At 33.4% G+C, this 26,965-nt stretch overlaps 2 protein-coding genes across 9 annotated transcripts in view; one reads left to right on the forward strand and one right to left on the reverse strand.

Moving 5' to 3' along the window:
• The window catches only part of LOC129809746 (F-BAR domain only protein 2), a 40,573-nt gene extending 15,147 nt beyond the window's left edge, over positions 1–25,426 (forward strand). The window contains exons 3-13 of one of the 8 annotated variants that reach the window (XM_055859792.1): positions 108–689; positions 4,242–4,385; positions 9,323–9,431; positions 9,598–9,764; positions 13,989–14,161; positions 14,522–14,760; positions 14,843–15,009; positions 17,313–17,499; positions 17,572–17,745; positions 17,822–18,387; positions 24,620–25,426. In XM_055859792.1, coding sequence (XP_055715767.1) covers positions 108–689; positions 4,242–4,385; positions 9,323–9,431; positions 9,598–9,764; positions 13,989–14,161; positions 14,522–14,760; positions 14,843–15,009; positions 17,313–17,499; positions 17,572–17,745; positions 17,822–18,387; positions 24,620–24,714 — 2,603 coding nt within the window. In that variant the 3' untranslated portion in view covers positions 24,715–25,426. The remainder of the gene's footprint in view (positions 1–107; positions 690–4,241; positions 4,386–9,322; positions 9,432–9,597; positions 9,765–13,988; positions 14,162–14,521; positions 14,761–14,842; positions 15,010–17,312; positions 17,500–17,571; positions 17,746–17,821; positions 18,388–24,619) is intronic. The other 7 variants (XM_055859793.1, XM_055859794.1, XM_055859795.1 and 4 more) reach the window with 7 other exon arrangements.
• On the reverse strand, positions 25,302–26,276 carry LOC129809748 (RNA-binding motif protein, X-linked 2). The gene is made up of 3 exons (XM_055859801.1): positions 26,199–26,276; positions 25,847–26,129; positions 25,302–25,784 (listed from the first exon to the last, which is right to left on the reverse strand). Exons 1-3 carry the CDS (start codon positions 26,210–26,212, stop codon positions 25,434–25,436), a joined length of 648 nt encoding a protein of 215 aa, XP_055715776.1. The 5' UTR covers positions 26,213–26,276; the 3' UTR covers positions 25,302–25,433.
• Between the last annotated feature and the right edge of the window lie 689 nt (positions 26,277–26,965).

Here is a 26,965-nt window from a genome sequence, read left to right on the forward strand (position 1 = left end):
ACTAAAAAAAAATATAAATAAATTTTGAGACATTAGCGAAGGCAAGAAGAGTGCTAACATGAAAAAGAAAAGAAAAGAAACCAAATAGAAGCTCGTGTGTCTTGCAGAAATTGTTGAGCTTGATTTGATGAATTGGCCAGCGAGTGCAGCTAACCAATCCTCCACACAAAACACACCATCGGCAAACATAACAAATAACACAGTGACAGTGGTCGATGAGGGCGCCACTGTTGCGACAGCAGCGCCACAGGGCCCCACAGTGGCGGCTCCGGCGCCTGCAAAGCGCGAAATCAATCTGCGCAATTGGTTCACTTCGTCCTCTTCGTCATCTTCGGCTGTGGCAGCGGCAGCCGCCTCAAGTTCAGCCGGCACCGGTTCCCCTGGTTCAGCATCATCGGCGGCTGCGGCCGCGGCAGTTGGTGCTGATCAGGAGGCGAACAAGGAGAGTGTTGCTAGTGGCTCGCCCAATGCCTCAGTGGCACCAAGTATGAACAAACAAAAGTCCGGTAGAGGAAAGATTATTGGGGATAGTAGTTTAAAGTCAATTGGTAGTAAAGTTAGAGACAGGGCACAGCCGACAGAGGCGCAACTGGCGCAAGAACACCAGCCACAAAAGATACAACAGCCCAAAGAAAAATCTTCCCGCCGCACTACTTCCCTTCTCAATCTCTTCATGTCTAATTCCCAGGGTATGATCATCATTTTATTTGTCAATAATCTCTTTATTTAAAAAAAAACAATTAATTCTCTATACTTAACTCTCTCTTTTTAATTTACACACACACACACATTTAGTCAAAAACCAGAAAAAGAGTAGAAAAGATAAATTTTATTCTCAAAAATAATTTTCAGAGTCACAAAATTCACACCTGCAAAATACGTTTGTGTTTAAAAGGAAATTTTACACGCCAAGTAACAAAAAAACACCCAAAGATTTGATCTTCTTCTTCGCTACTGCATTTTTTTGTTTTTTGAAATTTACTGAGGCATTTTAAGTCACTGTTCATTGCTCTGTGCATTTTATCTCGGCTATATCACTCTTAAATGTTACTTAATGTTTGTTAAGCAATTATCTTCACCAAGGGGACAATAATTATGATCAACGAAATTGAGGTTTTATTTTAGTTGGAATTTGTTTCTCAAAATTGGACAGTCTTTATTCCCTGCGGCCATCGCCGTCTTATCGTTGCTTTCAACTTCATATTAAAAAAAAAAACTACAAAAAATTCAAAAATGCATTACACTTTGTAAATATTAGGATATTAATCCAAAAAGTCTACCATACTGAAATTAAACAAAATTACACGAAAATTCACCACGAAAAACAGCCAGCGGTAAAGTGGTGAATATGTGAACTAGTACTTTGGACTCCCGTTCGATTTTCGAAAAGATTTTGCTTGAGTTTGAAAGGCTTCGGAAAGTATTACAGTACAGAGACATTTAATTTGTTTAATGCAATTTCATAAATTTTCCCCACCTTCGAAAATTTAGTATGAAAATTCGAAATTGAATTTGAATTCTTCGAATATCATCGGCTTTTTCTGCAAATAGGATTCCATTTACCTTTTATCCAAGACACTATTGGAGAATCAAAATCTATTTGTGTTTGCACCGTTTGCACCCATTCGGTGTTTCTGTAACTTTTTCGAAAGAAATATCCTGAGAAGTCTCTCTCTCTCTCTCTCTCTCTCTCTCTCTCTGAGAAAAGGCAATAGAGAGGATTGATAATCGATAAATATTAAATTGTCTTGCATAATGTAATGCCTTCGGTACACTTTTTTGATCAGTAGAATTTCATGAAATCAAAATATCGCGCCAGAATCTTACTCTTTCGAGTACAAAATTGGGCTGAACTAGAATTTGGTGTGATGTTCAAACGAAGAAGAAGAACACGAAAGAGTAGAATAGACATATGCAAAATTTTCGAAAAAGGATGGGATGTGAATTTTGACTTATTAAATTTTCCTGATCTAGAAAGTGTTCTGGAACAATAAGGAATCAATGTTGATATTAATTCAAAAGGAAAGTCCAGTAATCGCCGGATGGCTGAACCTTCTACCATCCTGCGATCGCAGGACTTTCTTTGAAATAAAATTAATTACATAAACCTTGTTTCGCAGATTTAATTCAGAAACTTACGACTTAGATCAGGAAAATTTTGCGAAATTAAAATTCACATCCTTTTTTCTCTCAACCGTTTTGCAAATCTCTATCATACTTTTTTTTCATTCAAAATTAGAGAAAAACTAAATTGAATGTGGCGTGATGTTTAAAAAGAAGAAGAAGAGTGCGAAAGAGTAGGATGGACTTATCCAAGTGAAGGAAAAGTACTTGAATTTCGATTTCATGAAATTTTCTTGATTCAAAAGGTGTGCCAGCGTCATTATAGATAAAATTATAGCCCGAAAATAAAATAAATCTAAAAACTAATGTCTTGAATGCCTCAAAATGTTCAAAATTCCTTAAATTTGGAAGCCGGTCAACTTTTCTCAGCGTTAGTTCTGCCCTCTAGCGGTGGACAGAGTCAGAGTTTCTAAAGGTCATTGTCTATCTGTGCATAGTTTTTCTGATTAATTAATTTTAATAATTAGCCAATAGTTAACTAAAAGCCTAATAAAGCAGTTGTCATGCCTTAGACACACTTACGGCTTAAGCCGAGAGACGGCTTAACGTGAATATGATCAAAATAATTATTAGACTAAATTTCCATTAGTTTCCCACTAAGTTAACAGTTTATCGGCTTAAGACGAGAGACGGATTAGTCAGAAACTGATGGAAATGTAATCTGTACGGGAATTCTGTAATTTTCATGGCATTGTCACGCGTGAGTTTGAAACCTGACAATGCCATTCGAGCTTTTTTTTGTCATCGAAAATGCAGTTCATTGCATTTTTAATGAAATCCCTTTACTTGATGATTTTGTAAAAATACAGTACGTCTTGGCTGATTTGTTTAACAAGATTCATTGTCATTTGAATTGCCAGAAATCTCAAATATGTGACTTGACAATGCCACGTGAGCTGAAATGGCAATGTCACGGCTACAGAATCGCATTTTCGAAAAAGCTCTTCTAAGATTCGAACCCAATTTGTCATATGGCATTGCCAGAGCGTTACAGAATTTCCCTCCTGGAGGGGAATTCTGTAACAGTATGACAATGTCATATGACAAATTGAAGAATTTTTTTGTGGTAAATTCGTTAAAAAAAACACAATTGAAAATCAGATTTACATGACTTACTGCTATGGCTATTTGATGCTCATTGGTCTTTAATGTTGTCCTATTCCCAAATTTATCACGAAAATTTGTCATATGACTTTGTCATATCGTTACAGAATTCCCCTATTTTTCATAATTTTGATTACAATTACGTTAAGCCGTCTCTCGGCTTAAGTCGTAAGTGTGTCAAGCTAAGGCATTATTGTGCGTACTACCCTTCAGTTCATTTAATCACAGAATTCTAGAATATCGTTTTTACCAAAATAAGAATTTTGGTGTTAATTTTTCTCTGATCAGGAACTGTCCTTTGTGGAAGAAATAAATCAATTATTTTCATTAGCTATTCTGAGGAAAGAATTTGATCAAATTGGATCAAATTGATACAAATTGAAGATTATTCATCGACTAACAATGCAGTTATTGTCTCCTTGGTGACATTCTTCACATTTATTGCGCTAGAAGCTCCATTTTCATGCAATTTTGTTTTTTTTTTCTTAACACAGTGTTTTTCAATTGCGACGACATTGCTGTAATTAATTCAATTGCTGTACTTTCCACAAAAGAAAAGACTTGTATGTTTTTTTTAACAATTAATTTACATTGTGCCGAAAACAAGTGACTTTCTACTTGCGTGTGATGATCTCGATGAAAATATAATACAACTTTTTCACATGGCACAAAAATAATTTTTTTTTTGGGAAAAATTTTCCCCTCACATTAATTTAATTAATCTTTCACCACAAAAATTTTGAATGAGGGAGATAAATCACCAAGAGTTTGCTTTAAGGCCTGCGTAGATAAATAGATGATTTTATATATTGATGCCTTTTGTGTATTTGCTGCAGAAAAAAAAATACACTTTTCCTCTTTTTTGTTGTGTTCTAAATATGATTTTTTTAAAATAAATAAATGTTGTGCATTTGAGACAAAAAATTGCCAAAAAAAATAGATGTGAAAATTGATAGAAAAGTCTGTCCTCATGTGAGAAAATCTCTCTCTGTGCTCGAAAACATGTTTTGCAGGAAGTCGCGAGAGTCGTGATAGTCGTGATTCTCCATCAATTGAAGTGTTGTCAGCACCAACAAGTCCAACGACTGAGACACAATATCCACCAACAACAGCAAGCAATACACAAATCGGCCGAAATCCGTTAAGAGGATCAAAATGTAATATTTTCCGTTTTATAATCATTTTTTTCTGTCTCTATGCATTTCAATTTTTTCTTCACTATTTTCTTTCTCTTTTGGTTTTTCTTTTGAGTTTGTTTTCCTCACACTTTTCGCTTGCAGTTTGATGGTTTGCCTTTCCCTTTTTTAAGAAAAATCACTTTGCTGTTTTAATCCACATTGCGACTGTGTAGATGCAGCAAGGACTTTTTCCTCAATACATATCTTCTTCACTTTTACTATTTTACACGAAACACCAAAAGAAAACACGAATTTTTCTACACATTTCCCAACTCGCAGAAATAAATCGATTCCAACCAATTGAGACAGGATATTGCATGGGATTTCCTCAAGTGGAAATTGCTTAAGGAAGTTCCTCATTGATCAAAGTTTAAATTGCTGAATGAATTGAGTTCAAAAGTTATTCCAAAAATAAATAGGATAAAGAGGAGAATGTTTTCTGCATAATTGCAATTATTCTAATGAAATGATGTCTATACTGAAGAAGATTGCGATAAGAAAAGGGGATTATTCATTTGTGAATTGAGTGGAATATCTTGTTTTCCTTCTAAATGCTCTAAATGGATCCCGTGACTCTCCAGTCTCGATTGTAAATTCTGGGTTGTTCAAAAAGTTCGTAGGTTAAATAAGTTTTTCAAATATTTAATTAACTGATGGGTTGTATCAGTTTCTTTTATATCTTATTTATATATTCATACTTAGTAGTAAAAATATTATTTAGGATTTTTAAAAATTTCACCCTTTATTTAGGTTAAATTGCGTTTATCCGTTTATCCAGGTTTTCGTAGTTTTATCACAAAATGTTTATTAAATAAAAAAATCATGTGGTCGGTATTTATAGGTATTTGAAGACTGAAATAGAAGTGTCTTCCATATTTTCTTTTATTTGAAAAATGATTTAAAGGGTTTTAAATGGAATTATCCAGGTTTTCGTGGGATTTATCTGGAAATTTTTAATAAGATGATAGGCGTATTTGAATTTGAAGCTGAAGCGAACATATCCTTTTCTTTTTTTTATTGAAATTGAAAGAAGTGCTGCCACTGGAGGATGTCAAAAGAGAGGCAGTTCAAGACATTCTGCAGTTCATCTAGATTTTAAAAGAATTGGATTAGGAGTTCAAATAGTGCCTAGGATAAATATTTTTCACATTAAAAAATTAAAGAGAAAATCGCATTAATTTTTCGCATTAATGCTATAAATCAATTTATATCAAATTTTGCGAGCCAAGTCTACCTTTTTATCAACAAATAAATCAAATTTTGAATATAAAATGATTCAAACACACAAATTACACATTTGGACTCTCACCAGCGACAATTAATGTGAATCATATTAAAATTTTAATGTGTAAGTGTGATAACACAGTTATTGACACTTTTGTCTAAATGTTGAAATTTTATTAATGTGTTTAATAAAAGAACAGTATTACGACGTTTTTTCTGTAATTTACTTTTTACTATAAAGAGAAATGTTCAAATTTCATATCCCAAAATGGTACTGAAAATGTCAATAGATCATGAAAAGTTCTGAAAGTGTCAAGAGGTTTTCTTTTCACCTTAAACATTTTTATCCAAGTTTTCATAGGATTTATTTCAAGATTTTAACTGCTCGAACTTCACGAGCGAGGAGTTTCCCAAATTTTATTAGATCATAAGGATATTTGGAGCTATAGCGACTATATCCTTTCCCTTTTTCAGTTTTATTACTTTTATCCAACTTTTCACTAGGTTTATCCAAAGATTTTATTAGGTAATAGGGTTATAGATATTTTGAACTAATAGAAAAAATAGACTTTTCCTTTCTAATTGTTTCTTGACTTAAATATTTTTATCCAGATTTTTAAGTTATCCCAAGATTTTTATTAAGAAATAGATGTAATTTCTATTTTGATCTAAGGGAAAAAATATTATTTTCCTTTTTAATTGTCAGTTTTATTATCAAACCTTTAATTTTATCCAGGTTTATCCCAATTTAGTTGAAACCTTTAAAGTTTATCTAGATTTCTATATCTTTTCAATTTAATAAAAAATAAGAATAATTTATTTACGATATTTCAATCGTCGCCTTTCTTTTTAGTTATTACTATCCCATTTTGTGTTTTTATCCAGGTTTATATTGAATTATCCGGGCTTATCTGAAGTAGTTTAGATATTAGTAAATTTTTTAAACGTAATGAGGGCTACTTTTTCTACAACAATTTTGTTTATTTGGACTTGTCAAGGGGTAGATAATCTAGTTAGTTTTAAATTTGTTACGATTATTTTTTGTTTTCGAAGAGTAATAAACTTAATCTGTAACTTAATGTCAATTGAGATTATCCAGTTATATGGTCATAAGCTACATAACTTAGCCATTCAAAACAAATAAATTATGTTCGTTATCTAAATGTCAGTTTTAGAGATATTTCACAGTTTTTATTATCATCAAAGTTTCTTTAATTTTATCCAGGATATCCCTATTTAGTTTGAGTCTTTAAAATTTATCTAGGTTTTTATCTCTTTTTAATTGAATTAAGAATAATCTTAACTTATTTTTAATATCTCAACCCAAGCCTTTCGTTTTAGTTATTAATATTTTGAAATTTTATCCAAGTTTATATTGTATTATCCAGGCTTATCTAACCTTATTTAGGTTTTAATAAATTTCTTAGATGTAATGACGAGTGCATTTTCTGCATTAATCTGGTTTATTTGAGTTTATTTGAGCTATTCAAGGGGTAGATAATTATCGTTCACGGTTCCCCCGAGTGTTGATTTTGACGATTTTTCTCAAATATTAAGCGATTTAATAATCTTTGAAAAATTATGTTGACTTTTGATGTCGCATATGAGGTGATGTGCTCTGTTGATCTGTCACTTAAGCTTAAGAGAGGGTGCAGTAGTTTTACACAAGCATTTCTTTCGGAAATATATATCTTTGAAACAATTGTTAATTATCTAAGAATAGCGCTGCGTGTTTTTAGATAGCAAATACTCAAGAGAAATTAACGAGACATAGGGGAAAGTGCTTTCCCTTCGAACGTTCATGCCTTCGAATAATGTGAATTTTCTTTTAGTTTTCTTAAGATACTTACACATTTTTATTAAATATTTTTTGGCTTATTATCAATTGTTGATAATTCCGTGATAATTTAGTGCAAATCTCTTAGGAGAAACAAAAGAAATTCACATTATTCGAAGGGAGAGCACTTACTTATAGTTGAAATATGGTTAATTTCATATTCGTTTTGAAAATAAGCTTTTAAAATTGAAAAAAGTTTAGCTGCGTGAAACAGCCCGACCTTCCTTTAACTGCAAGAATAACTTAATCACTTTTCGGGTATTTTTGAATTTTATCCAAGTTCATTATTTTTTATACTAAGGAAGCATTATGTAAATTTCCAATCAAAGGATTAAAAATGTGATATGAAGTTAAGATAATCTGACATTTTTTGCAATATTGTCCAGGTTTATTTGGCTTATCCACTATTATCTAGGTTTATCTAGATTTATCCAGTTTTATCCAAAATTTACCCGAGTTTTTAATTAACTTCGAAATAAGTGTGGATATGAATTGTTTTCATTTTTTGAGGTTAATATTTAAGAACTTTCTTTTTGAACAACCCTCCTGATTTATGTTACAAATTACATCAATTGGAGTGTATGCAATTTTTCTTTGATTACATCACAGTGTAATGTTTTCTTGCAATATTCTTTGGTAATTCACACTTGATAAATGAATAATTTCTCTACGGTTTGTTAATTTATTCTCACTGTGTCTGAATATCTCGGGTTGACTCTCTTTTCACCCTTGGTTTAACACATCCACTTCCCTCCTATATTCTCTGTGTCTGGATCTTAGGTGTTTGTTTTAGCACAAAGGCTTTGCTTCTCAATTATCATTTGATTTTTGACGAGGACAGTAACTAAAGAGCTTGTTTTTGAGACTTTGTGGAAAAAAAGAACAAGATATCAAAAGTTTTTGTAGTAAATAAATAAAGAAAAAAAAGAAACGATAAAATGAGTGTGGAAATTAAGCAATTGATCTGTAATGCATTGCTTTAAGCTTCGCTTAAAGAATTCCGTGTGTCTTAGAATGAGTGAAAAACTCGCTAAGACTGTGGAATTTTCTCTTGTGCTTTTAATTGAGGCAATTTAGAATTTGCTTTTGTAGTGAGATTTATTAATTGCACATTTCTATCTTGCTTCTTTTAGACATTTTTTTCATACATTTTATCCCACATTTTCTTCCCATTGAATCCTCCTTTTCGACATTTGTACCTTTATTAGTTGGTTTTTTTCTGTATCTTTTATTTCTTTATCTGTAAAACACCTTTTGTGGGCGGGAAGTATTTTCTCTGCTAATTCCAACGAACTTAATTCTTAATTTGTTGATATAATATCATGAGAAAGTTAACAACATTCACCCCAGAAATCCCTATTAGTCTATTTTTTTTTAATAAATCATGTAAAGTTTTTTATGTAACTATTTGACCTAGAAAGAAATGGCTAAATTCAGGTCAAGTAGATTAAAATGAAAATCTTTTGTGCTTGTTCTTTAATTTTTTCGTTGCCCTTTTATCAAAATTGCGCTACTATTCCCAATAATCCTTCCAATATTTATTTTACTTTTAATAAATTAGCAAATTGTAACGTCTTTCCCCATCAAAACAAAAACCATTTTTATCATTTTCAATCAAAGACAGTTTAGTTTTTCTTCATTTCAACTTGGTTATTGGGTAAACTTACGTTTATTTGTAGACCTAATATTATTTTTTTTTATAAGAATTTATTTTCATTGCTACAATTTAATTAATTTTCTTTGTTATCTTTTTTATCGATACGCCTTTAAAATGTTGCTAATAGCAAATTTTTGTTTTCAGTCAAGTTAATTTTTAGGGCGAAATTGATATGAATTGGTGTTGTTTGTGTTGCAGTTTCAGGATTCCTGAGGAGTCGTCGGGAGAAGGCAAAGACGAAGAAGGTGAAGAAGAAAAAGGATTCAACGGACACCAATAGCAACAAAGAAGAAAAAATATCCGATAAGTAAATGTCACAAAAGCAAATACAATTTTTTTCAATGATTTTTCAGTATTGACATTTTTGCTCCACCGTTCTATGTTTCTTTATTTATTTTTTTTTGTGGATCTGGGATGTTCTAGTTTTTCGGCCTAATTGGATTTTCTCTCTCTCACCCATATTGATTTTACAGTGAAGAGAAGGAGGAGAATGTGAAGTCGGAAAATAGTGCTGTTGTTGCCCAAGTGTCCAAGTCTCCGTCTCTGATTGCTCCAACTGCCACACCGGAAGTCGATGAAGATGGTTACAGTGTGCAACCCAGTGAGCCCAAATGGGAGACACTTACAAACAGCGAAAAAGGTATTTTTTTACACAAATTCATTGCTTCATGATAATGCTATAAATTACGCTGATAGTGGGAAATTTCACTTGGAAAATATGAATTTCTATGAAAAGAATTTTACTTGGATCGCTGTAATTGTTATCTTTTAATGTCTTATTTTTCAAAAAAAAAAAAAAAAAAAAATTGACAAGATTTGAACTCTTGTTAAAGGCAATGTGGTTTGATTTGAATATTAATTGACCTTTCTTCAACCAAATTAGTCAACGCGTATAATACAAGAAAAAACGAATAAAAATGAATATAAAAAATCATTTTCTAAATTTTAATTAAAAAAAAAAAGAAATCAACTTAATTGCAGCAGTTAAAAAAATTGTTCTTATTGAGATTTGAACTCTTAAAAACTTCAGGGTACCTAGAAATCACTTGATATTCAAAATTGGTTCCTTAAGTTCAAAACTTTTATAGTTATGTACCATTAGAAAGCTAATCTGACGTCCAGCGCACAATAACTTTTGTTTATAAACATATTTGGAAAATTTCATATAAGAGTTAGTGAGATCTAGATCTAGTCATCTCGCTCACTCTCATTAGAAGTTTCGAAAACATGTTTACAAATAAGAGTTAATGTGCGCTGGGCATTATGCCGTGCAAACAATGGCGTTTTTTCTGTAATCATGTTTTTGAAACTTCTACGAGAGTGAGTGAGATGGCTAAAGTCATTTCACTCACTCTTACCGAAACATCAAACTCATGTTTTCAAAACAAAAAAGCTAAGTTTTATTTTGAAAAACAGTGAAGATAGTTTTGAGCTTGAGCGAACTCATTTTCAGGGTTGAATAATTTCTGTTTTTAATAGAAATTAGCAATATAAAGATCGAGAGTTCGAATCCACATGAAGATATTTTTTTCAAAGTGTTTTTCTTCTTGCAATTATTGTTTTTCATGTTTAAGATCAGAAAGTTATTTTTTTACTGTATTTTTTCTACACTGACTTATTTTTAATATTATAGGGGAGACTGGGGCAAAAAGTCACAAATCGAAAATTTCAAAAGTCAAAATCTTCCAAGATGAAAAAGATAGCGACTTAAAATGTTTTTCATAGATAGTTTCCATAGACCTTCTTCAATGTAGTAAGTTTCTTAGAATTCGGACAAGGAATTTAGAAAATAAAAAAAAATGTTGAAATTTTTAGCCCTGTTTTACAAATATTTCCTCACAGGAGAATTGAATTTTTACCTATTTGTTGTCTAAAATTGATGCACTGGTGCGTATTTCCTAAATGATTTGGATATTTTGAATACGAAACCGCTATCTGTTTTAGCAGTTTCTAAAAATTCTAAAATGAGTACTTGGGGTAAAAAGTAACAAAAGGTATGGGGCAAAAAGTAACAAAATGCCGTGATGTCTCACGGCGAAAAGAAACGCCATTTCCATGTGTCTGGAGGATAAAAATTCTGTCGGGATTTACTGAATCTAAGATATTTAGTTTAGGAGGAACATTAAACACTTATTTCCATTATTTTTGTTTTGTGCTTATTCTGTACTAAATTCTATTCTATTAAGTTCTGAAGTGACATTTACTCGGCAAATCTTCGGCAGATTTCGTTAAATTCATCTCGCCCAATTCGCCGTTTTCGCCTTTTCAGAATGATTGAATAGAATTTTCTTGTCAAAAATAGCCTTTGGAAAATAACTTGAAAATCGCTTTCTCATTCAGATAGAGAAAACGCTGTTCTACAAATTCGCAGAGGAATAAATTTCCTATGAACATACAGTGGCGGCTAAAAAAATAGAATCAGCTCCGCAAAGACCACTATTTTACCTTTAGCATTTTTGTTTATTCCAATTTGTTCAAATAATTTTGTTCAAATTTTCAGTATTGTTTTGGCCGCTAGAGGTCTCTATTTTTCACCGAATGCATCAATAGTGAAATTTGGTTTGATCAACACGATAGGACCACTTTCATTTAAATTATAGAATGTGGTTTATAAATCGAATAAGTTTAAATAAAGCCATATTTAGAAATCATAAATGACAGTTTTCCAATTTTTTTGCCGAACTGAATTTCACTATTAACGTATTTTGTGTAAAATGGAGACCTCTAGCGGCCAAAACAACCTTTAAACTACGATTCAAATAATTTAAAGATTTCTACTTCAGAATTATATCAACAAATCGGGAAAAATACAAAAGTTAAAAAATATAACATTTGCAAAACAATTCTATTATTTTTCTATTATTAGGTTTTTTTTTTAATTTACGGGAGCTCGCAATAAACCAAATTAAAATGTGATAATTTTACCCCCATGCCTGATTTTAGAAAACAACTCGATAAATGTATTTACTTACAAAATACAGGAAAATGACTTTCACAAAATTGTAGAGCGGTAAATTTCCTATAAAATTGCGCTTATTAGAAATTTCTGGGATGGTCAGCTAGTTTGTAAAATAATAAAATATCCGTTTTGTGACTTTTTGCCCCAGTCAGATTTTTTTTAAATTTTTTTTTTGTTATTTTTGATGTTTTTTTGTATTAAAATTATCCAGTATTCCTAAATTTTTATCATTCAATAGACAAATAAACTATTGAAAAAGATATAGGGGAGGGTAGAGTAGTTTCACGTATGCATTACTTTCAAAAATACACCTTTTTAGTAAATGATTGTCTATGAATTGAATTGTCTATTGAATAAATGATTGTCTAGGAATTGTGCTATATATTTTTAGATAGCTATTACCTAAGAAAAACTAGCAGGGTTTAATTTATTTGAATATGGCTCATACTCGTTTAGCAAATTAGTCTTGAAAACAGTTTAATTGCGTGATCTGCCCCACCCTCCCCTACTGAAAAATAAATTTCGTTTTAATATTTATTTTGTAAATACTTTGCTTTATTTCTCGAATTTTTTAGCGCAACATTTGATACATTCATTTTAAAGAGATTTTGGATATTATTACTTTATCTAAAATTTTTAACTCTTGTATATCACGCGTTGTTTGACTTCTCCAACATAACTACTTTATTTTTCCAAAATAAGTGCAAAATATAATACAGTATTGGCTATTCAGCATTTTTCGATCAATCGCTACACTGTGAATATTAAATGTATGATTTACTCCATACACTTGGAAAGATAAGTTACCAGTATTCTTAGATAAGACCTATGGAAATCTAAATTTATATTGTGGTTTTAAAGGCTAGAAAAATGATTTTTTTTGCTGCCTAATTTTTTACCCTTTCATTCTTAAAAAGGTTAAGGATCACCAGTGACCTACTGGTCCTTAAAGTGTTAGGATTATGTTTATCCAAGCTAGGATATATTGAGAATTATCCAAAACATTTATTTTATTGTGTTATTTAGAAAATTAAAATTGAATAAAACATTTGAATAGTTCCTCAAATGTTTCCGAAAATGATTAATTTATATTTGAATTTGCTATATCTATTTACACACAAGGAGATAAAAATAGGATAAACTTGGATAAAGTGAATGAAGCCTAGATAAAAATATTCAGAAGAATATATTTCTTATTATGATTTTTTATATTTTGAGATAGAAGGATAACAAAGTTAAAACTACATTAAATACTTTATCTAGGTTTTTAAACTTAAAGATATCAGGCTATCCAGGTTTATCTAAATTTATCTTGATCTACATATTTTTTACTTTTAATGCAGAACAGGAATGACTAAATCGTGTTAAGAATTTGTTTCGTTAAACCCTCTTTACATTATTATTCTGGTTTACGTGGATATATTTAAATTTATCCAAGTTTATTTTATATTTTGCAATTAATAAAAGAATTTAAAATAAAATAATTTTCATAGCAATCATGGCACTAATGTAGTCGATTTTTTGCTGCTATGTTAAGACACTTACTAATTTTATCCAGGCTTTATTATAGGATCCTTAAATATCCTGGATTATCCTGGTTTATCCAAGTTTTTTTTGTTATCTTTTTAATGTTTAAACTAGTCATTTTTTAATGAATTTTAAAGCAAATACCTCTTTAAGTTAAAAATACTTTGTCTGGTAAGCAATGGATTAATTGATAGAGCGGTCGCTCTATGATACGAATGTTCCGGGTTCGAATCTTCTTCAAGTCAGAAAAAATCACCCAACAGGTCATGGGGTTTCCAACTTTATCCCTTGCACAAGAAAAAATAATGCACACCTAAGATAGCCCAATTTCGTTAAAGAAATAAAAAATATAAAATGGGAAATAACTCCCATTTCTAGGTGGTTTCTACTCCAGTTCAGACAGCGACTCGGATGACAACGAGCGAGATCGAAAGATCCATGTGGAGATTAAGCCGCTGAACAACGGAACCGCCCCAATTTCGGCCAGTGTTGATGAATTGCGTGCCACTGTGGAGAATCTGTCCCTGTCTCCACTGGGAGGTGCCCTCTCTGTGAGTTTTCCCAGCCACAATTTTATTAACTAATTTTCCTCACATTTCTGAGTGCAAATTAATGTTCTTTTTTTTCCTTTGTAATCTTTTATTTTTGGCAATTTTGTGTATATTTATTTGCTTTTCTGTTTCTTTCTTTTTTCTTTTCTTTTCTATATATTGTCGTCCCTTCTGTGTCTCTAATTTTATCAAAATGATGGGCTTCATTTCTATCTGTTTGCCTTCTTTCTCTTACGCATTAACATCATACACATACACGAAACAAAAATCGTCAACAAAATTAAATATCACAAAAACACTGTCTGTGCGGGGACGCAAAAAAAAATCATGCTTTTTGTGGTTGTTGGAATGAAAATGAAGGGAAGGAGAGTATTTGGGGCAGCTGATGATGAGTCCCGCATGAAGCGCTCAAAGTCACTGTCGCAGCCATTTGGTGAAGGTGAGAAGAGGGTTTGTGGGGCTGATTTACAGGGGAATCCTCCTTCCTTTCAGCATCACCATCCGCAGAGTCCGGCAGCTTCCAATGCCTCAACCCCAACTACAACACATCCTTATGCTCCTCTGCAGAGTCCTACGCTCTCGGCATCCAACAGTTCCAAGTGAGTCTATAAACTTTCAGTGTCCTTTTCGGGCAGCAAAGTCCTTGATCAGTGTGATCTAATGAAAAATTTCCATGTTTAGCAATAAATATGCAGATTTGGGTGATATTTTCTCGGAAATAGAGGATATTACAACTTCTGCACCGCCTTCAGCCACTCTGACCAAACTGGGACGACAGATCCCAACGCCAACTTCTGCCAGTAGCATTGCTATTCCGAGGCCGCCATCGAGGCGCTCAGAAGCAGCTGGTAAGTTTTCCTATTTGAACATTTTCTGCTACATTGATCTTTTGACCCAAATGAAATTCAAACGGTAAGAGATATCAACTTCCGGTCTTCGATGACCCCTCCTTAAATGACATTATCTCCAAACTAGTCTTTTTAGTTTTTCCCCCTCCTCTTTCATGCGCTCCCCATCCCCCAAAATTATGTCGAAAATGAGGTTTTTCCAACTTTGCAATAAATTGGTCCTGGCGATTTCCCTCGTTTTTGGATATGTTTCGGAGGTAGTCCAGCTGAACATTTAGTCCTTAGACACACTGAGAAAAAAAGAGGGTGCGATTAAACTTTTTTCCTCACAACTTTTTAGGTGTAAAAATATATCAACGTTTTTTAATGTTAATTTTACACCTTTCTAAGGGTAAAATTAACATGGAAAAGGGTAATTTTAACCCCTAATGCACCTAAAAAGGGTAATATTTACACCGATTTTGGATCAATAATGCAGGGTAAAATTAACATTTCCGGAATGTTATTTTAACTTTTTCGGATTTCTCTCAGTATCACCGGAAAATCGCCATCTTTTTTTACCAAAATGAATTCAGCCTGTAATGCATCGATTGGGCTCAAATTTTAGTATGTTATAGCTGAACCTTAGAGAGAATTTCGGTCTGACGATATGTAATTGGTAGTGGATGGAAAAACTTAGACCTTTCTTGATTATTGCTGTTTTTTCTTCTACAATGTTTCGAGGATTGCTGTCCAATTCATCAGAGAATTCGTAGGAAAAATCCCGTATTTCGGTTGGATTACTGATCAAGAGTTTTTACAGCACCATTGGCTCTGTTCAGTAATAACCTTTCGAAAAGACAAAGCTACTTCGAATCGAAGCCAAACCTATTCGAAAATCTACCGCAAGAAAGTGCAAGTTCACGTATTCGCTGCTTTAGCGCTGATTGTTCTGCCATTTCGAATTTCGGTGACACTTCAATCGTGAACGTCAACAACAGTGAACAAACGTTTGCTGTAAAAAGTGATTTTTTGTGTAGTTTTGTAGAATTTGAGAGTGTCAGATCGTTTGAAATGCACTTTCATGAAAATAAATGTCTTTTTCATGCACTTGCTCGACTTGCTCATTTTTGTGTAACTCGTCACATTTAATTTTCGAACTTCTAACGGGTTTTTAGGTAAGTTCTCTCTGATACTTTCGAATCGATACAGAAAAACCTCAACCGGAGAGAGCTCTTAAATCGGGACTGGTGAACCTAGAGGAGTCGGAGGAAGAAAGCCTGTCCTGACGAACACTTTTAAGCCAACGGTACTCTGTTCAGTTGGGGTGGTGACTCTGAGGGGAGCTCTAACGGCTAACTACAGATGCACTATATTGCTAGTCTCCGCGGATAGATGGAGTAGTGAGCGGTCGACGGAATATCTCGAACGCGTATATGAATCGACAAATTAAAATTAAAGGCAAATAAAAGGCCTCTCAGAGCGCTACACCTTTCTAGAACATTTGAACTTCGTCGGACCAACACCAGGGGCGCCCCTGTCGAAAAAAAACAATTTCAATATCACATAACCTCAATTATCTCGACTGTCGCTGGACTGATTTTGATAATTACTTCGACATAATTGTAGATGACATATGTGTGTACATTTCGTGAACATGAAGATTACAAAAAGTGGCGTGGGTTCGCTGTGATTACAATAGGACCAGAGATATGAGGGGTCTAAGTTCACGAAATTCAAATTCGAAATTCCGGTTCTGTTTTACCAAATTTGACGAGTAAATGCGCAAATTAAAGGTCTCGCAGGGCGCTTCAACTTTCTGGATCATTTGAACTTCGTATAACTAACGCTAGGGGCGCCACAGTCGAAAAACAAATTTTCGTATTACGTAAACGCAATTTTCTCGACACCTGCTTCACCTATCTTGATGATTGCTTAGGCATAATTATAGAAGACATTTATATTATTTATTGGTTCTTAGCGCCGTTAGATCCACTAGCGGCAATCGGTTGAAAAATGGGCCATCCACGTGGTTGACCTTTGACCTTTAATAATTCAAAATGGCGAATTTTCCGGTCATAGTTATGTTTGGACGAAATGTTCGCCTGGATTACCTCTAAAACATATCCATCTGGAAATATTGTTTTTTTTTATTGGGGTTCATCGAAGACCGGAAGTCTATATCTTTTACCGTTTACGCTCCTGGAACGGTGACAAGTTGAAAAAAAAAGACGATTATAATTGCTCTCTCTTGGAGCAGTAAAATTATGCTGCAATGTAAAATTTAGGAGAGAAACTGTTATAGCAATTTTTTTGGGTTTAAGGACGTGGAAGAGTTAGTCCTTCTGCGATCTCAACGATCTCCCGGGCTGACAGTGTAGGAAGCTTGGAGTTCAGAACGGCTGGAGTGGCTATTGGTTCATCCAGGGGACCATCTCCACTCACAATCGGCATATCAGACACAATTCCATTGGCTGTGGCCTTCCATGAGATGATCCATGCCTATTTCCGGTAAATCAATTCCGCTAAATCCCTGAGGATCAATAGGGAAGAGATTTTAATGGGAAACCAAATCTCTTTCAGTGGAAGCGATGAGAGTCGGTGCCAGGTGAAGATGTCCGGTGATATGATGCTGTCCTTCCCGGCTGGAATTGTCGGGGTGTTTGCCAATAATCCCAACCCGGCCAAATTGGGCTTCCGCATCAAGAACATTCAGAATCTCGAGAATATCATCCCCAATAAACAATTGGTCACGATGTAAGAGGATTCAGAGGAAGGGGGATGTTTTCTTTTTTTTAGGAAGATCTTGCAGGGATGATTTTTTATCTTGCAGAGATACACTCCAATCCACGAGCTTTAGCACAATGCTGGAGTTCAATATGCCGGCTCTGACGGCTCTTCTGCGGCGTCAGTCGGAACAGAATCCTTCGGCGTCGTACTTCAATGTGGACATCCTCAAGTACCAGGTACGTCCGAAATCTGGAGCCTCTTCGTGTCCCTTCCAGTTGGTGTGCTACTGGAAGTGCGAACCGACGCATACGGACATCAAGATTGACTACAAGTACAATAGCCATGCCATGGCAGCCCCAACGCCGCTCCTCAACATCTCTATCACAGTTCCTGTGGACGGAGGCGTCCGCAATGTACAGTCCAAGCCACATTCAGCCTGGCTGGGTGAATCCAATAGGCTCGTGTGGAACTTCACGGACATCAGTCAGCATTCGGACAATAATGGCGTGGGAACACTGAGGGCGCGCCTTGAGGTCACAAATGGACCTTCAACGCCGGCTATTCTGCATACGCAGTTCAACTGCGAGGGCACGACGCTGTCGGGGATTGAGTTTGAGCTCACGGGACCCGGCTACCGACTGTCTCTGGTCAAACGGAGATTCGTTTCCGGTGAGTCTTCTTTTGCTGCTTTGTTCGTTATTTTCAGAAAAGAAGAGTACAGTGAATTTCTGTTTAGTCAATTTCGCTCTCGATTGAAACACAAGTTCAATGGCAAAATGGTTCAGAGTTTTTTTTTAATGATTAATTGAAACATTAATTGAATAGATTTGTTGACTTGCAGCTTGGTAGGGTTTAAAAGTATCCGTGTTCTAGGAAAGTCTTGAAAGCTTAGCAGCTCAATTGTTTCTTTAATGTTTCAATGTTTCACCTGTGTTTCATAAATAGTCTTCCTCTTCACGTGGATGTTCTCTCATTCTTGTCGCTTCAAGTTCATTATTTAATACTCCCTCCGTTCCGAAATAAGTCGTACGTTTGGCGAAAAATTAGGGATTATGGAATGGTTTCAGAGAATGTTTTTGTTATTTGTAAATATCATATGTATGAACTATCCTCCATGTTCAGGGATAATATGGGGATGCTATCACGATGGTAAGTTGAGGAATCGATACGTTGAAGTCGTCCATTTTTCGCGTTTTTTTCAAAGAGCTCCGGTAGATAGTTAATTACTACAAGATGGACTGTGATTAACATTACAGTCTAGAATTTGTTCTAAATCATTAGTATACACAAGTAGAATTCAACAGTTATTTCCGATATGACATTTTTTATATCTCAAACTTTGCAGAATGAGCAATAAAAAGAACATGTTTTTTAATGTGTTTGAATATCTGGATGCAAAATGGTGAGAGATAGGGACTTGGGACCTTCAGCGGACCCCCCATAAGTTGACCCTGGGACCATTATTTATATAGTTCTGTAAAACATATCCAAAACTGAAAAAGAGAAATCGCACGACGTGTTTCCGAGCAATCCTAAAAAGAAGATTTTGGAGGGGAAGGGGAGCAGTGGGGGCAAAATAAAGGGCATATTAATGGTCCCAGGGTCAACTTATTGGGGGGTCCCCCGAAGGTCCCAAGTCTGTATCTCTCACCATTCTGCACCTATTTTAGATTGAAAATAAAACGCCAAAAATAAGACATTTTTAAGACATTCGTTCCTTAGCATACCATCAAGACTGGACTCCAATTTTAGTACTGGACATTAGCAATAGTTCTTTACAAGAGATAAGTGTTGATACACAAAACATTTATCAACAAACTTTCTCTTAATCCCATTTTTTCCCAAACGTATGACTTATTTCGGAACAAGAATTTTTCCCAAACGTACGACTTATTTCGGAACGGAGGGAGTAGTTTCTTAAGCATCCTTTCAGCTGGCATTATGGTGGATGTGTTCCAGGTTCAGCTAGCTGATTTGGCGCGTTCTGATGGTGGCCATAATGTTTGGCTCTCCATGAGGCATTTCATGCCAAATTTCTCTTTTTAATATTTTACTACATTAAAAAATTTAAAAAAAAAGCTCTTTGCATTTGCACCAATTCAAACATAAATACGAATTTATACGTATAAAGATCTTTCTATTTATTTATTCTATGAATTTATTCGTATAAAGATTCTTGTGGTTTTGTATAAATTTTCTGAAAATTGTCAAATGCTAAAGGGCCAATCCATCTCAAGACGACCATAGGGGTACCCTTCATGGTCTTAGATGTTTTTGAATTTTACATATGTTAAAGTACACGATAAAATAATATACCTCTATTTTTTTTTCGTCTGAAAAAAAATCCTGGCCGGAGATACATGGCGTCAAAGATGGCGCCTCGCGCTTCATTCCTCAATTGTAATTTTTAGCAAATATTTTAAAATGCTCTATTTCGGGAACGGGTTGAGATTTCTTCTTACTCTTTTTTTTATTTGAAAGATAATTTTATACTCTTTAAATCGATATACTTGATTTTGCATTATCTGCTTAAGTTTTTTTGTAACGGTCTTTTAAAAAATTTTTGAAAAAATTTAAAAATTAATTTTTCTCAAAAACCCCATTCTCAAAAATTTTGATTTTTTTACTGTTGTTCAGTAACATTGAGTACTACATTCCCTGAAAAGGCGAGCTTCCACTTTTGCATTTACTTTTTTTTTAAAATATTTGAAAAATTACCATATTTTCAAAATTAAAAATAACCAGTTAAACTCAAAATTTTGAGTTCAAATTTTCAGGGAATATAGTACTCCACAATACTTATAAACAGCCAAAAAATCAAAATTTTTCGAAATCAAGATTTTGAAAAAAAAAATTTTTTTTGAGTTTTAAATAAAAATGTCTTTTATTGACAAAAATAAGCCTTTAAATCATATTAAACACAAATACTAATTATGTTTTTTTGTTTTCTTTTAGTTTTTCAAAAAAAAAATTTTTTGAAAATTTTTTTGGATTATTTTTGAAAAAATTTAAATTTTTTTTTTTGAAATTACGTTTAAAAAAATTCTACATATTGACACATGTGTCAAATGTATCTTAAAGTTTGATTTTTGTCAATAAAAGACATTTTTATTTAAAACTCAAAAAAAATTTTTTTTCAAAAACTTGATTTCGAAAAATTTTGATTTTTTGGCTGTTTATAAGTATTGTGGAGTACTATATTCCCTGAAAATTTGAACTCAAAATTTTGAGTTTAACTGGTTATTTTTAATTTTGAAAATATGGTAATTTTTCAAATATTTTTAAAAAAAAAGTAAGTGCAAAAGTGGAAGCTCGCCTTTTCAGGGAATGTAGTACTCAATGTTACTGATCAACAGTAAAAAAATCAAAATTTTTGAGAATGGGGTTTTTGAGAAAAATTAATTTTTAAATTTTTTCAAAAATTTTTTAAAAGACCGTTACAAAAAAACTTAAGTAGATAATGCAAAATCAAGTATATCGATTTAAAGAGTATAAAATTATCTTTCAAATAGAAAAAAGAGTTAAGAGGAAATCTCAACCCGTTCCCGAAATAGAGTATTTTAAAATATTTGCTAAAAATCGCAATTGAGGAATGAAGCGCGAGGCGCCATCTTTGACGCCATGTATCTCCGGCCAGGATTTTTTTTCGGACGAAAAAAAAAATAGGGGTATATTATTTTATCGTGTACTTTAACATATGTAAAATTCAAAAACATCTAAGACCATGACCCCTCGATTTGCGATTTTTTCGGTCGTTTTGAGATGGATTAGCCCTAAATAGAATTTTCAGAGATTTTTGCAACATCAAACCAATTTCCATTGTATTTGTCTTTTTTTTTTAGCAATTTGACTAGAATTATTGGATTCATATCAATATATACCCTGTAAAATTTAAAAATTCCCATTCATAATTTGCGCTTTTTTTTGAAAATAATTGCAAATAGTTTTTCAATAGAGAGGTTACGATTTTTTCTTAGATTGTGTCGAATAAAAAAGGATAATAAAGATGCGAATATCAAGAATCTCACTCAATTTTTTTTCTAATTTAAGGAAGAACACGTAATTACAAGATTTTTAAATATTTGTTCAATTAATATTCATTTATTAATTTTATAATAACTGGTATTATATTTGTTTTGTTGGTTCTCGATATCTAACAATTTCAACTCACTAAAAAGAATCTTTTCACGATAAACTCCCTATAAATTATACGATTTAATAATTCTCAGGTTTTAGATAAAACAAAAATTAAGAGTTTTAAAGAGTTCACGGCCAAGTATACTGCTAAAAATCTGTTCAATTTCGTATTTATTAAGAATATAAATAAGTTAATCAAAGATCTAATCATTAAATGGCCACAACCGTTTTCTAATTCACGAGAGCTGAAACAAAATAATATTAAAATAATAAATAATTTGGAAATTGATTGGTATCAAACTCAAAAAAAATAGAAAATTATAAGAGATAATAAGAAAAAAGTTCGAAATTCCTGCAATTTATTAAGAAAAAAAACTTCATTGAAATTTATTATTATAAATATACGGAAATTGTATTTATTAAGTCAAATAATCATTTAAAAACAATTTAAAACTTAAAAAAAACGCGATATTTCAATTTATTTGCTTATTTTCTATGTAAATTAATCAAACTCTCACCGGGAATACCACTCGAGAATTCTCCCCGGTTTTTGGTGAGAAAATTTCCAATCGGAAATTTCGTGGATACCGAATAAGCGAGTTCCACACGGAGAGTTGACTTTTTCCACAATATCAAACTCTCACATCTGGAGGATAGGATACGGCGGATACGGCCCCAGCTCATGGTTCTCCCGGATACAGTACTCTTAACTAACTGTTTCCCTCACTGAGCCATAGTTCCATCTTAGCATTCGCCTCACAAAGAGCAGTGGCGAGTGGCGATAGCGATTGCTCTTCAGCTTGGGTTATCGGTACTACCTATAAACCATGAATGACAATGGCCCTCACTATAGTTTTATGTATTATGATCTTTGATGACCGGGAGACGTTTCGTTCGTTAGGTAAAAATTTCCTATAAAGGTTGCAGGTACATATTTCCCAAGACAATTTTCAGTTTCGGAAACTTCGGAAAAATCGGTAACTTCCCAGAGAAATTTGGAAGATTTCTTGTGGAAATTTCCTGAGGTAATTTTCTTAAGAATTCTCTGGACTTTCCTACAGAACACTCTATGTTGACTTTGAGATTTTTCCCTTAGCCTTCTCCAAATATTTTCTACTAAGAATTTAAATGGAATCAGTATTGAAATGTACTTGGTAAACTATGGAAATTGCTTAAGAAGGTCCCTGAGGATTTGAATGGGAAATATTTCTTTAATTTTTCCTGATTTTTAAAGTATCCTCAAGATTTCTTGGGGAAATCTTTAGGAAATTTCCTACGGAGGAGGTATGAAAAATTCACTAGCCACTAGAAAAGTCTGGGAAGATTCATAGAAAATTCCCAACAGAGACAGGGAAAATTCAATTGGTTTTCTCCAAGAAATCTGTGTGAAATTAATTTTCACTTAATAATATACTTCAGTCGAGATGTCTTTATTTGGAAAAATTCATATAGAACATCGAATACTCTCGTGAAGTAGTAAAATTTTGAAGAGAGACAGTTGGGAAAATTCGTAGAAAATTGGGAAATTCGTGGGAAGTGGGGCACCTTTGTAATTGGAGCAGCTTTGAAATTGGGATTTTTCTCCTATTTTTAAAAGGAATTGAGCCATATCATGATGTAATTTAGGTTCTCAATATGTTTGTGAAGCTAAATTGAAGAGCTCAGGGCAAAAAAAAACGCTATTTTAATAGAGAAATGCTTACGCCTTAGAGTTTTTTTTCTGCTCCGAGCGCCTCAATTATATCACGATAAGGCTCAATTTTATTTGAAAATATGAGAAAATCCGAATTTCAAAGGTGCCCCACTTCCCCCTAGCGACGGGGAAAATTCAATAGGTTTTCTCCAAGAAATCCATATTAAATTTATTTTCACTTAAGAATATACTTCAGTCGAGATGTTTTTTTTTTGGAAAATGTTTATATAGAACATCAAAGAGTAATAATATGGAATAGATATAATATTTCAAGCAGAGAAATTAGCAAGAAGTACAGGAAATATCTTCAGAAAGGTTGTGAAAACTCAGTAGTTTCTTTCAAGGACGTCCCGAGGAACTCGCGTGGTAAATCAAAATTAAATGTAAAGTAAATGCAAGAAAATTAAAAAAAAAAAACAAAAATGGTAATAAAAAAATTCAAATAATAATTGCCAGGGAAATCTAAGGAAAGTTCGCTTAGAAGTGGGTAAAATTCAGAAGCTTTTCCTGGGAGATTTAATTGAAAACATTTTTCTACATTTGGACCAAATTTTTAGGGAAAATTTTGAGATGCACGTGGGTATAATTTATCAGGCTTTCTCGGGTATATCCGTGGAACAAATCCTCCAGTTTTCCAGGAATTTTACTTAGATTTTTTGAGACAATAAATGGAAAATTTCCCTGGAAAAGCGGGAAGAAGTTCATCAACCTTTCCTACACTGAGAAAAAAAGGGGGTGCGATTAACTTTTTCTCCTTATAACTTTAACATTTTTTAGCTGTAAAAATATATCAACATTTTTTTATTGTTAATTTTACACCTTTTGAAGTGTAAAATTAACATGAAAAAGGGTAATTTTAACCCATAATACACCTAAAAAGGGTAATATTTACACCGAATTCGGATCAATACTGCAGAGTGAAATTAACATTTCCGGATTGTTATTTTAACTTTTTCGGATTTTTCTCAGTGTAGGAATATCACTTGGAAAAATTCCCCAGTATGGAAGACTTTTATATTTTTAAATCTTCTATTGAAATGCATTTTTTTTTAAATATTTTTTTTCTTGTAGGGAAGTACATTTGCGAGGGAGATGGCATCCGAAGTGGAGCAACGCCAACATCGCCCTTGGTCAGTTCGCCAAATCCTTACTCCAAGGCAGGATAGCAAATGGCCAGCAGTTTTCTCTGAGCTCTCTCGCACCTCACAGTTCATCATCCCATTTTCCGGGCGTGAAAAGCTTTCCGATGGACTCCTTCACAAGAATTTATGAAGAAGAATCCGTACCTTTTTTGAGTTAATGGCAAATTGTTTTTGGTTTTTTTCTTACAAAAAAAATCTCAAAACCTGAGAATTTCTTTTGAAAAGAAAAAGAAATATTTTTTGTGTTTTAAAATGATCAAATGGGGTTATTTTTTTTTGTTCTTCAAAAAAAAATTGAGAATTTCCGTTGACTTCTGTTGAAGAGAGAAATCGTAAGGCATTTCACTGGCTTTTTGTACATGAATTTATTTTGTTAACTAGCTAAAACGAATAAAAAAGAGTTTAAGGATTGAGGAGAAAATATCACAGATAGATAGAAAAAGAAAATGAAGTGATGAGAAAGATGAAATCAAAAGGAATGTTTTTCGCAGTTAAAATATTGTAAAAAAAATAATCCCATCAATTTATTGAAGTATTATTTCTCTGAAAACACGAGACAATAGAAGTCACTCCATAGAGATACTCACTATCACCAAGATTATTTGTTTAAAAAAAAAAAAAAACAGGAAAAAGGACGTTCCAAGTCCTTTGGAAAATGTTTTTTCTTTGAGTTTAGAAAATAACACGATATTCCATTTTAGAGGAGATAAAATAGAGAAATATCATTAAATGTTAATTTTTATTTATTTTCTCTTGTGTCTGGATTCTGAGTCACTTCCGGAGCTGGAATCTGAGGAATCGGAGGATTTTTTCTTCTTCCGTTTCTTGCTTTTCTTGGATTTTTTCGCTTTCTTCTCTTTTTTGACCTTTTTCGAAGGCGGTTCTGCGGGATTTCGGATGGGAAGCCTTTCCGGGAGGCGAATGCCACTGGAACTGGAGGATGAATCTTCCCTCTTGAGCATCTCGATGGGAATTTGAGGCTTTGGAGCGCATCCTTCGAGATGGAGGCGCCGGGTTTCTTCGTCAATTTTGTCATTTTCCTTCGGAGCTTTGTAATCATTCACGTGATCGACCCTTAGGGTTTTTCCCAGCAACTGAAATCCATCAAATAGTCTTCGAAATCTCTGATAGCATACCTGGGAATCTCCCAACTCACCTTGATCCCATTGAAATTGTCCACAGCCAGGATTGTTGATCTCTGATCTTCGTAGCAGATGAAGCAGAATCCCTTCTGTTTCCCCGTAGCTTTATCCCTGACAAGGTTAATGTTCACCACCTCCCCGTACTGAGAGAACACAGCTATCACATCCCCCTCCGTGAGGTCATAGGGAAGCCCCCCGACAAAGATCCAGGCACTGTTTTTGTACTGATCGTGCCAGCTGGACTTTGAGCCTCCTTTCAGATCATTTTCGCTGAGTTTCAGCACATTTTTCATATTCCTAAACCAGTAGAAAAAATAATTAACTTCCTCAGCAATTTCCTTCCATCCCTCCCAGGGTAATACTCACGTTAAAGGATTCATTTTGTCAGGAAATTACTTTTCCGGGAAGCTCGAACGTTTTGTTTACTTTTTCCCAAATGTCAACAATGAACTTGCATGACTCACTGGCTTGCAAGCTTGCCACTCCCAACGGTTTTTTTTGAAAGATTTTAAACATCAACCGTTTCAAGTGAAACACTGAGAGAAATTAAACAATGCTACTGGATTGCAAAAGCTTCTTGTGTTCTTTTTCAGCGCTATTCTCCTCGTTAATGACTTAATTGGATGAATGAGCAATTCAATTTGTGTGCAATATCTTAGAGAGAACAATTTCATTCAATTGATTGCACATTGTCCAACAAGTTCAGCGAATTAATTTAGTTAAATTAATATTCCAAGCAGATTCGTGTCATTGTGGATTGATTGTTCGTGTTAGTGATTCCAAGAGCACCAAGAGCAATTCATATGCCGAGTTCAGAGCTATTAAATTACAAACTGTAGAATTTGTGTGGAATCTGGAGAATTTATGTTTGATTGATACAAGTGGTTCTTTATTGCGAGCTTTCAATATTAAAAAAAAAAATTGGTTAGTCCCTTAACCCTTTAAGGACGATTGGAACACCGGTGTCCCATAAAGAAAATAATTTTTCCTGACTACCCAAAGTTATTTATTTCTTATGTCTGCACATAATTGTAAAGTAGAGGGTTGAAGGAATCTAAAATATTTCTTGCAAGTCTCAACCTATTTGCTATGTAGTAAATATTTATTTAAGCTAAAAAATGACGAATTTTTAA

Source organism: Phlebotomus papatasi, chromosome 1 (genome assembly GCF_024763615.1).
Source record: "Phlebotomus papatasi isolate M1 chromosome 1, Ppap_2.1, whole genome shotgun sequence".
Taxonomy (NCBI): domain Eukaryota; kingdom Metazoa; phylum Arthropoda; class Insecta; order Diptera; family Psychodidae; genus Phlebotomus; species Phlebotomus papatasi.